The sequence below is a fragment of the Anabas testudineus genome, chromosome 12, assembly GCF_900324465.2.
Source record: "Anabas testudineus chromosome 12, fAnaTes1.2, whole genome shotgun sequence".
Lineage (NCBI taxonomy): Eukaryota > Metazoa > Chordata > Actinopteri > Anabantiformes > Anabantidae > Anabas > Anabas testudineus.
Window position 1 is genome coordinate 4,651,799 of NC_046621.1, and position 16,378 is coordinate 4,668,176.

At 40.0% G+C, this 16,378-nt stretch overlaps 1 protein-coding gene across 1 annotated transcript; it reads left to right on the plus strand.

The window, feature by feature from the left end:
• The first annotated feature begins 100 nt into the window (after nucleotides 1-100).
• On the plus strand, nucleotides 101-16,050 carry ttll11 (tubulin tyrosine ligase-like family, member 11). Its single transcript, XM_026356645.1, has 10 exons — nucleotides 101-1,259; nucleotides 3,691-3,790; nucleotides 4,031-4,164; nucleotides 6,901-7,191; nucleotides 7,309-7,593; nucleotides 7,939-8,034; nucleotides 8,120-8,232; nucleotides 13,067-13,312; nucleotides 13,721-13,827; nucleotides 14,513-16,050. The coding sequence occupies exons 1-10, from the start codon at nucleotides 702-704 to the stop codon at nucleotides 14,824-14,826; spliced, it is 2,244 nt and encodes a 747-aa protein (XP_026212430.1). The 5' UTR covers nucleotides 101-701; the 3' UTR covers nucleotides 14,827-16,050.
• Nucleotides 16,051-16,378: the final 328 nt, after the last annotated feature.

Genomic DNA, 16,378 nt, shown 5'->3' on the forward strand with positions numbered 1-16,378 from the left:
CAGTCCACGGGCGGTGGTGGCTCATGAAGCCAGTGTGCTTCACGAAGCTGGAGTTTACGAGCGGCTCAAAAGGCAGCATCAGCTGGGTTGAGAGCTGCCTTCTGCTGCTGCTGCTGGGCTACTGCTGCTAAACAACACGGAGACAATAACACACACAGAGAGCCGAGTGGGCAACATCACAGCGATGGTTACCGCTAGAAACGTAGATAACGGTACCTGTAAGTTAAAGTCTGTCATGAGTTAGAGAGTAGTTTGACCAACCGCTCAGAAACATACGTTAAGTTAGCTAGCGCTAAATGACGTTAGACAGGCTAATGTGAGGTTAGCTAGCTCTAGTGTTGACCACAAGTGCTGCCTGCGGCTAGTAGCTAGGTGATGTCAACGCCAGCTTGTGGCAGCCGCTAGCCTTTTGAATTTGCTCACTGAATTATTTTGGCAAAGGCGTTAGCTAATGTTACTTATGTGACTTATTTAGCCTGACATGTCAGCTGTTATCTAGCTACATAACGGTGAGGGCTGCTTGCTAACCCTGTTGTTGGAACATGACAAGCTGAACATCCAATGACTGTTCAATTAGCCACTTAAGCAAGAAATGCGTGCTGCCATATTTCAGGGTAACATTAGCTTGCTTGCGTCGGATTATTGCACCCTGTGGTACATCTGTGCCCTGCCCCGCAGCGTCAGTCATAGCATATCGCATAATGAGTGATCATTATGTAAAAGTCAAGGTTCAACTCGAGCAAATGAAGTCATTTGGCGAGAATGCAGAGAAGGAAGGTGTACCTACAGAGGAGCAGGCGCCAGTGTCTTCTCCACCTGCCTCACTGTCACCAGACCCTTCCAGCATCACCATAGCTGGAAGAGATGCATCTGACACTTCCATCACTTGTAAACAGGGGTTGAATAGGGTAAAAAGTCGCAGTAAGGCAGGTAAAGAGGACAAGAACTCTTGTGGCAAACACATCTCAGATCTGCCACTGCACGGGAATGTAGTTTCTGCCCATGTTGGGAAAAACTTGAATAGATTAGGGCATGACCGGACACTTCACATCAAGGGAACTGGAAGGATACTGCAGGGCAAGTTGGAGACTAATGGGAACTACGTAACCGTGCATCCATCCAAAAACATTCAAGACGCACGCCGTGAGGAAGGATTCAAACTTGCAAGAAAAAGAAGACCTGTGACGGTGGATAGCTCAAAAGCTAAAACCTCATTGGAAGCACTGAAGTTAAGCATCAAGCAGCTAAAGTGGAAGGAGGTGTGTTACATGTGTTCTTGCTGTTTGTCTTGGAGAACTGTTTCTGCACGATGTAGGTTTCATTCACATGAAACACTTGGGAGCTGGTTTCACTAAGCGGCAGTGCAGGACTTGATCCAGAGAGGATCCAGGTCATTAGCTGCTCAGTGTTTCATTGAATGACAAGCAGCTTAGGTGTAAGTAGTAAGTATGAATGCATGAAACTTTAGTTTTATTGTTCAGCAACTATGTCCCATCACAAACCATATGTTTTTTCCTTCTTAAGCATCTTCAGTGATGTAGTTTTTGCTCTTTGGTTGAAGACGTTTTAATGAGAATATCTGATTAATCATCATCACATGGTCATTCAGCAAATTTCAAAATAAGCTGGAATATTAGGTTATGGATAATTTGGAGGACATTAATATCTGTCTAGTTCTAATTACATTAGCCACCCACATCCTGTATTATAACATACTAATATTCTTGTTTCCAGCATCTCTACAAGAGTTTCTTGTTATTCAGATAACAATCACCTTTAACCCACAGCTGAACAATGTTGGTTTTCATGCCTCCATTAAATATAAAATTACTAAATGCAATTGTGAATGAAAGTCGTTCCAGAAGAAAACTTTAAAAGATTAATGAGATGGCTAAATGATCCTGTTCTTCTTACTCTTGACCTCAAACACAACCTGGTCATGTTGAATGTGATACAGTTAATATTTGCTGTTGGCCATTATTAGCACGGTCTCCATTATGCATGAGAAGTAAAGACGGCCAATCGCTGGTGACTGTGCAATGACACTTAAACCCTTCCAGGTCTGGTATCAGAAATGATAGATACAAAGCCTATACATTACCATGCTTTCTACTCATTGTCCACCCCCTGCAAAGTCAAGGGTGCTACAGATCATGTGTCATAGTCAAGTGCCTGTCAGTGGCTTTGAAGGGTTTGAAACACCTCACGCTGTATAAGGTTTACACCATAGGATACTGGATACAGTTTTAAAGAGTCCAGGGACATTTTAGTGACTCATGAGTTCTACATTTGACTTCGTGATCCACTTGCATCCAAATTACTACTTTACTGCATCTGCAAATTTCTCTGAACTGGGAGGCAGCTGTCATCTGACTTACAACATATGGCATTCCCTTAAACATTGGGAAATGGTTAGCTCTAAGCTCCCGTAATCCAATAGACATTTAGTCCTCTTTGAGGCAGAGAGAGAATAGTAAGCATGAAGTTTTAAGGAACAACCTTAGAAATTGACACTAACAATGTACTGCATTCAAATCTTGGACTTTGCTCAGTATCTTAATGACATTTTCAACAAATGTGCATTAATTTAAAGAGATGTGCTACCTACGTGCTTCCTCGCAGAAGGTCGGTATTGTAGTTGTCAGTTAGCAAAGTATTTATATTCATAAAGTGGCTCAGAAAACGGACTTGGGCTGCAGAAATTATTCTTTGTTTGTCTACAGATAGACACAAGATGGTTCTTATTTTGGCGTGATCCTTAGAAACTACTCAAATTAATTTGACCTCCTTCCCTGATACGATTAGACAGTTATACCCTGGCAGCTGTCCGACAGTATTTATAGCAGGTCTTGGCTGTCGAGCCGGGTTTCCCTGTTTCACACACTGTCATGCTAACTCATTAATGAGATGCAGCTCTGTCACAGGTCTGTCTTGTCACTGGACACTGGGGTGAGTAGTATCAGAGCAGGATTTGGGAGTGCTGACCATTTACAGTTGACCTTCCCATACAGGTTATGTTTCAGTGGGTTATAAGGATGAAGAGTGTCTCCACATGTTGTAAAGAACAATGAATGCAGGTTTAACAGAACAGGCAGAAACCAGTAACACACCTCATCACTTGATTACATTTGTGCAGTGTTTCAACTAATGAAAATCTGGGGCCCAGCAGTGTGTAGGAAAGATGTCATGGAAACTGTGTTCCTGCACTATTCAGCTGTCCACACACTTAATTGTGGCATTATTGTTTCTGTTTTTATGATTGAATACTTGTCTGAAATAGGAGATTGCTTTTAATTGAAATGATGAAGGTCTAAAGTTGAAAAATTATTCAGAAACGTTTCATTGAATAATATTTAGTTGTACTGTCCTGTCTTAATATATGGTTTTCAAGAGTGTGAGCGTGTCTAGGAATAGAGGTTTAGAGGACAAAAGCTGTACGTGGTGCCAGTAGGATTTACTAGCTCTCTAAATCCTTTTATAGTATCACCTCTTCTGCTCCACCTCCTCACCACCACTCATCACAACAGAGCACGCACTGCCTACCATCTTTAGGCAAGATTATCCCCACATTCTGGGATTGTTGAAGGACATGCACCCTGTAAATGTCCTGAGTCATACTAGATTAAGCCGTTCTCATTTACAAATACAAATGATTCAATATGTGTCACTATTGTCTGTCCCTGTGTTTAGTTTCCTCTGGGAAGACGAACAGCCTGTGATATCTACTGGCATGGTGTTTCCTTCCATGACAATGAAAATATCGTCTCAGGACAGGTCAACAAGTTCCCAGGTAATTCACCTCATCTGCCCCCGCACCTCACACTAATGCTTGCTGCACTGTTGATGAGGACGTGGCTTGATTTCAACTCACACTACCTCATGTGTACTAATGTGGTAATAATTATCACTTTAAAGATTCTAGAGACTATTGCATAAAAGCATGGAAACACTTTCTTTATACTAGGATCCTTTTGTGTTCAAAGTAAAACAACAACACAACATATCTGAAAAAGTGACTTGTGCATTACAGGAATGATTGAAATGCTGAGAAAGATCAACCTGAGTCGAGCAGTGCGGACTATGCAGGACCTTTTCCCAGAAGAGTACGACTTCTATCCCCGGTCGTGGATCCTGCCTGAAGAGTACCAGCAGTTTTCCACACAGGTACTGTATATCTGCATAACTTTATCACAGAAGCATAAGGATTCAAAATATGATGTATAGAGGTTTTTATGGATCAGCTGAATCATTGGCCTCTTGCATTTCTGGATAACACTTGGCAGAAAAAAACATGGCTACTACATCCACTAGCAGAGTGTTGATATGTCTGCAGTTCCTTTCATCAAATGGGTAATCAGAGTTAAAACAGACATTCATTAATGACATTAACATATAATTTATAATAGCTGTGAATTAAACCAGATAATATATCTATAATATAAATGCCAGCTCTAATATTATCGTAACTTTTCATAACAAGTTTTTTATTTAAAATGGTATCTGGAGCACCTATATAGGTGTTATTTAGCAGCTACTCCTGTTATCACAAGTCATTATGCCTGCTATGAAACAGGTCTGTTCATTAATGCAGACTAGTCTGTGATAGAGCTGAAAACATGGTGGCCTAGTTTCCTGTTTCAGAATCATAACAACGTAATTGTCCATTGCAAGGTGATGGAAGGGACAATTTTATTTGATGTGGCTCACACAAACCTACAGTAAATTTAGCAAAAGTATACACAGCATAAATCGAAAAGCATATATAAATATGAATTGCATGTAAAGTTGGGCTGGAGAGTGGAGATATGCATACTTTGTCAATTGTAGGGTACTAATTCCGTCAAAATGTCATGGATGGATTGTTGTGGATTTTGCACTGTCCTGACCAGAAAAGGGTAGCTTTGTAAACATTAGTCTGATCACAGAAAAAGACCTGTGTGATGAGGATTGCTTTACATCTAACCGCCTGGTACGTATCAAATAGTGGGGACTGGGGAGTGTCTGTTATTTTGTTTGCATGGTTGATGAACCGAGAAAGGTTTTGTTTGTTTTTCTTTCCTTACATTAGAGACAAACAACACATAACAGTTGGGAATAGAGAAGAAGATTCCAAGGTGAACTCCCAGAATGGACTCATAAATAAAACTGCAGCAGTGTTTTAGTAAACATATGGAACAGCTCTTAAAAGTAAAGTCAGAGGGTTTCTTGCCATTTTGCCTCCTCTCAGTTTTGATAACTTCATTATATTTTGCAAAGCAAAGACAAGTGCAGAAGAGTCATTTGCAGCCCTTAGGTCTCCTTTCCTGTGGCTGCTTAGTGTTTTTAATAGTATGACTGGTACAATACATCTAATTTGTATTCTTACCACTGAAAATCACCTTTGAGTTGAGTAAGACAATGTTTTGTGTTTTTTTTGAGTAGGTCATCATTCCAATTTCTTTAGCTCGTGCATATATGTAGATTACATATTTAGTCATATTTAATCACAGAAATACATTGGATGTTATGTATAAAACATACGTTTGAGGATTTGTTTTGGGACTTTTTTTGCCTGTATTCAGACTTTAGTGAAGAACTATACAGGAAACATGAGACAAGAAGGAGTATGACATACGGCAAATGTCCCCAGCTAAACTTGAACCCAAGTTCAGTTCATGCCAGCTCATGTGACATGCACTAAACCATTTGGCTGCCAGCACACTTCACTGACTGGGGGTGGCTGTGGCTCAATAGGTAGAGCAGTTGACTGCCAATCACAGGATTGGTGGTTCGATTCCCGGCTGCCATGTCACATGCCAAAGTGTCCTTGGGCAAGATACTGAACCCCTAGTTACCCCCGGTGAGTCAGGTCAGCTGCATAGCAGCTCTGCCATCGGTGTGTGAATGTGTGTGTGCTTGTGCGTGTGAATGGGTGAATGAGAAGCAGTGTAAAGCGCTTTGAGTACCAACTAGGTAGAAAAGCGCTATATAAGTGCGGACCATTTACCATTTACTGATGAATTATCTTAATTGGTGATCTAACACCATTGGCATATGGTTAGCAGCTCTATTTTAAAAATATATTTTATTGCAGTTGCATATTTTGAACAGCAAGGGGCACTAGAGTACTTTTAATTCCTCTTCAGTTTTGCAGGCAAACCTGTTCCCCCTAAAAAGAGGCTATTCTGTATGAACCACTTCTAATAATCAGATATTTATAGGGTTACCCCAAAGTGTGCTGCATCAAATAAATATAACAGACACTTAAGTCCTGGTTTAACTTGATGTTGGTTTTACTTGATGTTGGTTTAGTTTGTAGAAAGACCAAATGACAAAAGAACAACCAAAAGTTAAGTAAGGCTGCTTATTTGGCTTCTTAAAAATAAGAGAGCCACTATGGGCCTCACTCTGGAATTAGGGTAGATTGACAACCACCAAGTCTCAGGTTTAATATTTACTTCAGACATTTTTATCATGTTTTTCTTCTCTCCCACCTATTTCTTTCAACTGCAAACTAAACAAAAAGACAAACCTATAAAAGTTCGTAATTAGAATTCCTGTTTGTGAAAACAGAGTGAATAATGACCTCATGCAGCATTCCAGTTAGACTAGACTATGTCTTTTCTTTTTCTTTCATCTAAGCAAGAGCAGCTATTATTAACAAATACATTTGCATGTTTAGGAGATGAATAATAATTTTATTTGAACACTGAATTATATATTTTCTCTACAACCATTAACTGCTTACATTTGACTGTGTGCTCCTTAGTTTTACAGATTAAGTGTTGGATTCATATATGTTTTACAAACCTTCTTGTATCTGTGTTAAGTATATGTTAGCTGTCTCTACTCGAACAGCTAACAGATTTTGTGTTTGTTGGTTTATGTTAATCATATTCTTTATCATAACTTCTGCTGTAGATGCGCATGGTGAAAGAGAACGATGCCACAGTGAATCCCACTTTCATTGTCAAGCCAGATGGGGGCTCTCAGGGGGACGGCATCTACCTCATCCGTGACCCTAGTGACCTAAAGGTCATGGTGGGTTCACAAGCCAAGCAGGCTGTAGTCCAAGAGTACATCCAGAAGCCGTTACTCATTGACAAGCTTAAATTTGATATCCGTCTCTACGTGCTGGTAAAGTCCATGGAGCCACTGGAGATCTACATAGCCAAGGAAGGCCTGACACGTTTTTGCACCGAACCCTACCAGGTAAAGATACCCACAGATTTACTTTGAAGCTGTTAATTTGATTTGATGCCATGACAAATGTACTTACACCTTTGTAGCATGTATATATAACAAAGGTCACTCTTATCCTGACCGCAGGAGCCAAGCCAGAAGAATCTGAGCCATGTCTTCATGCACCTGACAAACTACTCCCTCAATGTCCACAGTGGCAACTTTGTCCACTCAGACAGCCAGAACACAGGCAGCAAGCGCACTCTCTCCAGCGTGCTATACAGGCTGGCAGCTAAAGGTGTAGACATCAAGAAGGTGTGGTCAGACATCATTGCTCTTGTCATCAAGACTGTCATCGCCGTGGTGCCTGAACTTAAAGTCTACTATCAAGCTGATATACCACCTGGCAAACCAGGACCTACATGCTTCCAGGTGAGTCCTCAGTGATATTGTCTGAGATGTTCCCAGGTCAGATGACATATATTCATATATATGAGATATACTCATATATATTTAATCTCTCCAGCATGTTCTGGGTAGCCAAAGCAACATGATGATTTTTTTTATCACATCATGTAAATGTGCATAAACAAATACAAATAGGCTACATGAAAAAAATACATGGCTATCTTCTCATTTTGTAGAGACCAAAACAGACTGGACAATTTTCAATCCATGGTATAAGCTGTGCCCCACAGCTGTACCCCAAACAGATACAGATAGTAGCTTTTTGCTACATCCCCTATATGCATTCTATAAAATGTGTTTGTGTCTCAGATATTAGGTTTTGACATACTGCTGATGAAGAACCTGAAGCCTGTACTACTAGAGGTCAACTCTAATCCCAGTATGAGAATAGAACATGAACAGGAGGTAACAGTGAATGTCAGCATCAGTATTCTTGTACTATTGAAATTATTCTTCACTGAGCTGTGATATATGTTTGTGCTTGTTCCAGGTGGCCCCAGGAGTTTTTGAATATGTTCCTAGTCCAGTAGATGAGGAGGTCAAAGTGGGCGTGATCAGGGACACTCTGCGCCTTATGGACCCTAGCCACAAGAAACCTTCAATGTAAATACACACACACACACACACACACACACACACACACACACACACACACAGTGTGCAATAAACACGTAGTTTGAAGTTGGGTTTTGAGTTGGAGTTTGTGCATATTTCACTCTTTGCTCTTTGTCTGCTGATATTAAGCGTCTACCTGACATGATACCTTACTCCGTCCATCCCTCCTCCCAGCCCAGGTCTGCACCACTCAACAGCTCTCTATAAGCCTATTAAATGGAAAAAATTAATTCAGCTGAGCTGGGATAGAAATTCACACATTAATTCAAGTCTGGTGGCTCAGTCTATTTGGCTGACCGGCCCTGGTGGTGCTGGAGAATAAATCTTGTCCACTATAAGGGTTTGTGTTTATTGTTCTAAAACTGTTTTTCTTTTATTACAAGAGGATGTACAGTTAGTTGTCTACCACTATCTCAATTTCTTGCCTTTCTCTTCCTCACTTTGCCTCATTCTGTCTTTCCTTTCTTGCTTCCTCCCAAGATTATGAGATATTTGATCTTCATTCTTATGCAAGTAAGAGGGATTTCGTCTCTGGCATAATACCCACTTAACTATTATATTCATAACCATTAATATCCGCCTATAATATGTTTAATCCTGGTTCCTCCTGCATTGCTTTATTTTCATCCAGCAAGAATCAGCAAAATCACATTATACACCACAGTTTAGTTTGGTATACACATTTAAGATTCTGTCTCTTTCAACTAATTCTAGTTATGTACTTTTAAAGACGTTAAATTATAACATCCCTCATTCTTATTAACTTGTACCTGAGGCTCTGAGTTAGCAGGCCTGTTTGCATATTTACATTATACAGATTTAAGATGAAACAACTCAGTGAAAAAAACGATATGTAATGATTGAATACTTTACCTAAAATCTTTAACTCACATCTCAGTCTGCAGCTTATGTGCAGGATCAGGATCATGCATCATGAAGGAAACTAGCTCAGTAATGTTTAATATGATATAATTTATTACCTTATAGTGAGCTGTAGAAGAGACAGAAACACTCACGGGCTTTATGGTGTGAAGAAAGTTATGCTGACTAGTCTATGGCTTTAATTCTTGTGTATCTCATTTGTAGTAACATACTATGACACTAAACAGGGTGCAGGGGCTTAGAATTAGTAGTAAGCCTTAGGGTGAGGGGACAAATCATGCTATTTTTAAGAATAGTAGTAACGGTAAAAACTACTAAAGGACAAAAATGGGTTTGAATAACAAGCAAGAGAAGTCAGAGGCAGGTTGTAGTAAGGAGAGTCAAGTTAATGATTAGACAGTCGATATCTGGATGGTAATTCATAATGGAATTGATTAACAGTAAGTTGGCAGTAAAATGTTCTCTAGCTGACCCTCCTAGAGTCCAAAACATCTCAAGAGGTCATGCATGCAAATGATTAAATCAAACTGCAGTAGTTATTCAGTTACTACTCTTATGGCATAGGACATTTAGAAAATAAATATACTCCAAACACAAAGGTTTAATGTTCACATCAGGTTATTATTGCACGTGTGGTGTTAGCGTTGCAGGTATTAACTCTTGTGGTTGAGAGGTAGATATGCTAATTATAGCACAGCTAACTTGTGCTAATGGTTATTAAATTAGCCATTTGATTGGCCATTTTCCAAAATGTAATCATGACTGCAGTCAACAGCAAAATAGGAACTCGTTAATCACTCAGTTCCACAGGTTATAGTTTGAGTGTTTGCATGGGAATGCAGGCACAGGCTTTGTATATGCACGCTTGTCTGATGTTAAACACGGACTCTTGCTACATGATTGCTGTGTGGAATTTTAAGTGAAGCCATTTGTGTGGAATCATGGCACTACATGTGGAAGTGATTGCTAAAATGTCTAGCATCCAATATGCACAACTGATGCAAGTGTCTCTGAAAATGTCATTGCTGATTAAGAAAAGAAACTTGGCTGATTAAGGAAATCAGGCAAAAGAGATGAGTACTGGGTAACCATTTCGTATTAGAGCCAGACGGTCTTTTGATTGAAATGATAAGAGTTTTGGATGCAACCTTGTCACAGAAAAAAGTCTGGGGATTACAGCTTTTATTAAAACATGATTAAACTCCATGTCCATGCATTTATTTAGAATCAATTCAGTCGAATTTTAGAGAAGGACAGATTTGTTTTCCTTTTCTCTGCAAACTTTGAGAACCATGAACAGGCAGTCTGTCAGAGCAGAAATAAAATGTTCCCAACATCGATTCGGGAGGTTAAGTAATTTGTTTACTGCACAGATGGTCTACTAGTAAGTAAATATACCTGTGTTGTGATCGCTGACAGCTGTTTTGCAGTGGCATGGTTGAGTTTCAGTCATTCAGATGCAGAGTTCAGACTGAATTCACCCCTGTATAAATTTCACTTGCCAGACAGAATTGAAAGAGTGGTGAGAACTGACCAGGCACACAATGAAAAGGTAGCGCTGAGTAAAACAAAGTTGTTAAAAATTGTACTATTTAAAGAAGACAGAGTGAGCACTTACATAAGAGAGATAAGTAAGTAAAATGACAGAACAAAGGGGGGAGGGAGAGTGGCATTTTGGAGAAAAGGGAGAACAAGCAAATGGGAAATTATGAGGAGGAAAATGTGATGGTATCAGTACGTCTCAAACATGTACTTCTTGCACCCAGCTCATTAATCCTGTGGAAGGACTGGGGGGTGAGGGTGATTTATGCGCCACTATGGGAGATGAGTGTGGGTGAGAACAAAAGACTAATATTCATTAGCACACATACCTTGAAACAGGGTTTAAGAGATACAATCACAAACATGTCTTTGAAAGTTTCACATTCTGAGTGCATGAGGACACCTTTTACATAACACGTCTCCATGTCTATAAGTGTCCATAAGTTCCTGATTCTTGTGTGTGTATGGATAGAAACTGGTGAGAAATAGGAGGGGGGGTTCATTCATTTTTATTTGTCCTGCGTATGTTTGGTATGACTCATGCGACGAGAAGAGCTTAAAGGCAAATCAGTCTGATTTCTGAGATGGAGATAAGTGTACAGACACTTTGATTTTTTTTCATTGACACATCTGGCACCTTTTAAGACACTTGACAGTGCGCAGTAGCTCTAAAGATTTATTCACCAGAAGACCAGAAATAGAATTTATGCAGGTTAATGACAGATGAATTAGTTGTGGTCCTCCTCATGTACACTCAACTAACATTTAGCACTGGGATCTCTTTTTTTAATAACCTGCCATTCATCACTCTTTTACCCTCTGACTTTGCCTCCATCATTTTCTTCTCCCCGTCTGCTGGGAATGGTTCTAGACATTTTCTCTGTTGTCAGTCTGGCTGTCAGCTTCTGTTGAAGATGTGTCTGTTTTTAGCCAAGCCTGTCCTGTCTAAATAGTCTGTTCTGTCCTGTCCTGTCCTTCTGGCTCCTCAAGGATGATTTATTCTATTAAACATTCAGTAGTGCTCCCTCAGTGCTATTCACACTGCTTACTAATTCATAGAGAAAGAATCTGCCTCATAAACGTTTGCATTACAGTATCCCCTCTGTGAATCTTCATAGACTCGTGTTGACAATAGGATTTGTCAGTTATTCTGTTTGATGAGACTTTTGCTGAGGTTGTTATGATGGGAACTATCCGAGGTCATTGGACTTCTTCTGCAGTGGAGCTCTCTATGAAGCCTACTGAAGCTCAGAAAGACCTGATGCACTTTGACCTTGGACTTAAGCTTATATCTCTTTGGAAGTTGGTCTTAGTTTCAGAGAGGTTGTCTACAGTACCTTTTGCTTTCTCTGTTTCTTGGTCAGTTTGGTGAACATTATCATACCAAACGGCAGAGTGACTACTTTTCTCAGTGTAAATAGGCTAAATGACTGATCACAAAATTGTAGATGTGTGGTGTTAATTACAGAAACCTGGTTTGAAATGTCACTGTAATCAATTGGTTATATACTTTATGTCTTCTGTAGGGCTACCATTGTTTTGTCTATGTCTTTTACATTTGTTGCATTATTTTAATAACTGTTGAATCAATCAAAAGCAAAATGTGATCTTCCCAATATCTAATTAATTATTGTTAATTGTGGTTTCTTTTTTCGTAAAGGGGTACCAACAAATTTGACCATTAGAATCACATTGAAATAACCAGTGTGAAGTTGAAATAGAGTTGTTACCTGAAAAGGTCACAGTTAGAAAATCATAGTGTGGTACAGTCATGTCTGACACACATCTAGGGGTTCTCATCATTATCTAATACTTACTTGATGACATCCCCTGGCTACACAGTGCTTTGAGCCACACTGCTGCTCCCATCAAGAGTCTTCCTTTCTATGCTTTCTTTTACTTATTCATGTATCCAGACATGATGATGCTTGTGAGCATAATCACATGTACATTCTTTATCAACTTCCTCTTCATGAGTATTTTAAAAGGATTCATACATTTCAAATGTACCTTTATCATATATCATACAGATATATCTTGCCACTGATGGACTAATATGTTGTGTAAGCACAGACAGTGAAAAGACAGCACAGGAACTGTAAGATGACGCAGTAAAAAGGATGTTATTTAACCTTCATACAGCATTATTCTTCAGACTGTAAATGCAGAGTTAGGGTTATGAAAAGCTTACAGCACATTATCTACATCAGGTGCTTGGTTATCTGTACCTCAGCTGACAAAATCTCTCTGGGTTGTCCTTATGGTCTTTTGCTTCAGCCCTGTAAAGCCTGAAGGCCATTACTCAGCCCAGGACAGCACAACATGAAGTAGACTTATTTATCTCTTCAGTTTTGCTGGTTAAATGCATGGTTAATTTTTTTCTGTTCTATTGTAAAAGTTCCCATCTGAGGCCTGGTGGGTTTGAACATGGGGAGGAGATTCCTATGGAGGCAGAGACACAAGAGAGGTGTCAGGATGAAGGAGGTGCCCTGCCCTCACTGTGTCTGAAGCAGGTCTACCCCAAGTACACCAAACAGTTCAACTACCTGCGGCTGGTGGAGCGAATCGCAGTTCTGTTCATCCGTTTTCTTGGAGTCAAGGGGAACATGCGTCTGGGCCCTACTGCCTTCCGAACCTTCATCAGGTACAAATTGGTATTGGAAAACAGACACACAAAACTACCAATAATACAAATAAATTACATATTATAGGCTAAGAGTGTCCAAAACAAGCACAGAAAAAGCATAATTCATTTGTTCAATTTTTCATTCCTGGCATCTTTATAAATCCTAATTTGCATAACGCTGTAATGTCAAGTGGAACGTCCTTATTTGATTTACAAACATGAACAAATGTTTGGTCTACTTCAGTGCTGGTGTGATCCCTTAGTCTTCAAACCCACACCAAATCCACTCTTTAAGTTAGGGTTCCTACATTTTTCTTTTGGTAATAAATAACAATAAACAACACATTTAAAATATAAAAAAGGATATTACTAAATGATTAAAGTTGGACTCTAAACATGTCCCTCACATCCTCCTTTCCCATGTAGGACCTGTAAACTGAGCAACAGTAACTTCACCATGGCGTCAGTGGACATCCTCTACATAGACATCACACGTCGTTGGTCAGGATCGATGTCTGATTCTAGAGAAGCAGGTAATACTGTGTATATACATGCTAAAATAAAACCCTCACAAAGAAACAGCATGTAGGCTGCAGAGAGCTGGGTATCTCTGAGAATCGGAGCAAATGATGTGCTTGGAGATAATTGCTTGTCATTCTTTGTCAGATCCCCTCTGACACTGTGCTCCTGTAATTGAAATGAGCTGAGATCACAATGTGACAGCGGAGACACTATCCAACATGAATTATTCAGACATTGCACCTTGCGAGGGATGTTTGCGAAGCAGAGTGGATGGATGGAGATCACATGGACTGGATTGGAGGGGTCTGTAAAGAGGAGATTGTGGGGCTGAATTTAGAATGAGCTCGTACTGAAGTCAGAGTCTGTTATGCATTTCTATGTGCTGTGGAGGATTTGCGAGGAACCATAAAGAGGGATAAAAGATGCATTTACAAATGACTTTTTTTTTTTTTGTTTTGTTTTGGTATATGCATTAAAGTTTTTAAAGACCATGGGAAGAAATTTATGTTAAGGTTTCTTTGCACAAGACTCTTGCTGTGATCTGTAACAGTTTAAATAATTCAACATCAAATAACCTACCGTCACCTTGTTAATCTGGCGTGATTCAGTATCTCATACCCGCCCCATAAAATTGGTATTTTAATTACTTTCCTCTTTCCCATTATGTTTTTCTTTCTCTGCTCTTTGTATCTCCAGGAATGGGACTACAAGCATTTGTAGAAGCCTTCTTCTACATGGCAGGTCGCAGGTTCAAATCCTTAGTGCTGAAGGACCAGGTATGGTCACTGCTGGAGCAGTGCGAGGCTCAGCTTGAGTCGCAGTTGGGTGTCGAAGACAGACGCTCTGCGAGCTGCAGCAGAGCGCTGCCACGAGCCATCAAGACTCAGACACTGGGCCTCGCCAACCCCCTGCTCAGCTCCCCAGCACCCCTGCGAAGGGCAGCCAGCCAGGACTACCGACTGCATCAAAGACTCAAGCCTCGGACACTCAGGGCCAATGTGGAGAACTGACGAGAGAGGGCTTCAACTAGTCGCCCCACTCCCAAACTGCCTTTAGCCATCTCCACAGGAGCAGGGAAATTAGGTGTCCGTCTCTCCTGTGAAGCTCACACAAGGGTTGGGGATGGGGGGGGTGATGGGAACTGAGAGTAGGACTAGCTTGACCCCTGCTGGCTGACTTGAAGGAGAACTGTTCTCAGCCTGATTGCTTTTCCTTCAGAGTAGGAAGATGTCCGCAGGGGGCATTGAAGTGGAAATAGAACAAGATTGGTGCATTTCTTCTTCCCCTCCTGGTGTGATCATATGAAAACAGTGTGGTCCAGTCAGGAGGAGGATATGGCTGCTTTTAATATTCTTACTGATTCTACAGGGCAGCTATTTGCTTCCCTTCACCTTTGTCTGCTAACACATACACTGAAACAATCTTTCTTTTCAGGGATAATTTTAGATGCTCCATTTGAATAGATTGACACACATCACAAACAAATAAATGGGTTTAAGGGAGTGTCCTTAGTATGTGTATTATATTCTTGAATTTGCACAACAACCCTTTGAACTACCACATTTGCACAGAAATGGATGAGAGGTTGACTGATTATTCGTGTGGGCATATTGTGTATGTTTGAATGTGTGTATGTACTGTACTGTATTTATTTGTGTTTAGCTCAATATTGAAAGCCTATTTACAGCCAGAGGCTCAGCTGTGCTTTCTAACTCTGTGAGCCCATTAGTGATGAGTTAAGTGAATAAGTATTCAAAGGGAAAAGGCCACGCGGCCACTTATCCTCTTTTAGTTCTGCAGCTACTCAGCCTCGGACCTTCAGAAAACATGTTTTTAGGATGATTACTTTGTAGACACATAACTGCCATGTTGAGTTTCTTGTACTAGAAGTAATTGCATGGCACAAAATTTCAGAATATAAACAAATGTATTGTTTCTCAAATGAGATTCAGATGTAACTTTTGCAGTAAAACCTTATCAGTTACATGCAAAATGACAACCACTTGTGGATGCCAACAGAGCCTACGGAGGTCACTGTAATTTTAACTTTACACAACAGTTATTTACTGAACACTAATGTTTGCGTTGAATGTTTTTTTTTTTTTCCCCCTCTAGTAACCGCAACAATATTTAAAACATTTCTGCTATAAACACTGTAAGACTGACTATTTACTGCAGGATGTGGTTATTAACAGTGATCATTCATATACGTTAAATGTATTAATAGTACTGCAAAAAATAAAAACATTTTTGCTCTTGTGCAAATATGCGTTTGTGTGACCTACTGATTTGACTAAATATTTAAATGAATAATATAGTAAATTTGACAGTTATCAAATAGATTGTTGGTTTGTTTTAGCAAATCTTATAGAGGCTGAATGTGCATGGTAAGATGCTGTATAACCTATGTTTACAGTCCATGGTTCTGGCCTACTGCACCTCTGAGTGACCTCCTGTGGAGTCGTGCGTCTGTTGCGGGGTCTATTTTTTGTTCAAATCACCTGCGATTGTGCGGTTTCACACATTTTCTGCGGCGTGCATTAACCTCACCTGCGTTAACAA

Bases quoted from the DNA above. Each gene is read 5' to 3' on its own strand.
- ttll11 (XM_026356645.1), top strand. From the start codon at position 702: ATGAGTGATCATTATGTAAAAGTCAAGGTTCAACTCGAGCAAATGAAG. The intron at 3,791-4,030 runs GTAATTCACCTC...TGTGCATTACAG, and splicing joins ACAGGTCAACAAGTTCCCAG to GAATGATTGAAATGCTGAGA. The intron at 4,165-6,900 runs GTACTGTATATC...CTTCTGCTGTAG, and splicing joins ACCAGCAGTTTTCCACACAG to ATGCGCATGGTGAAAGAGAA.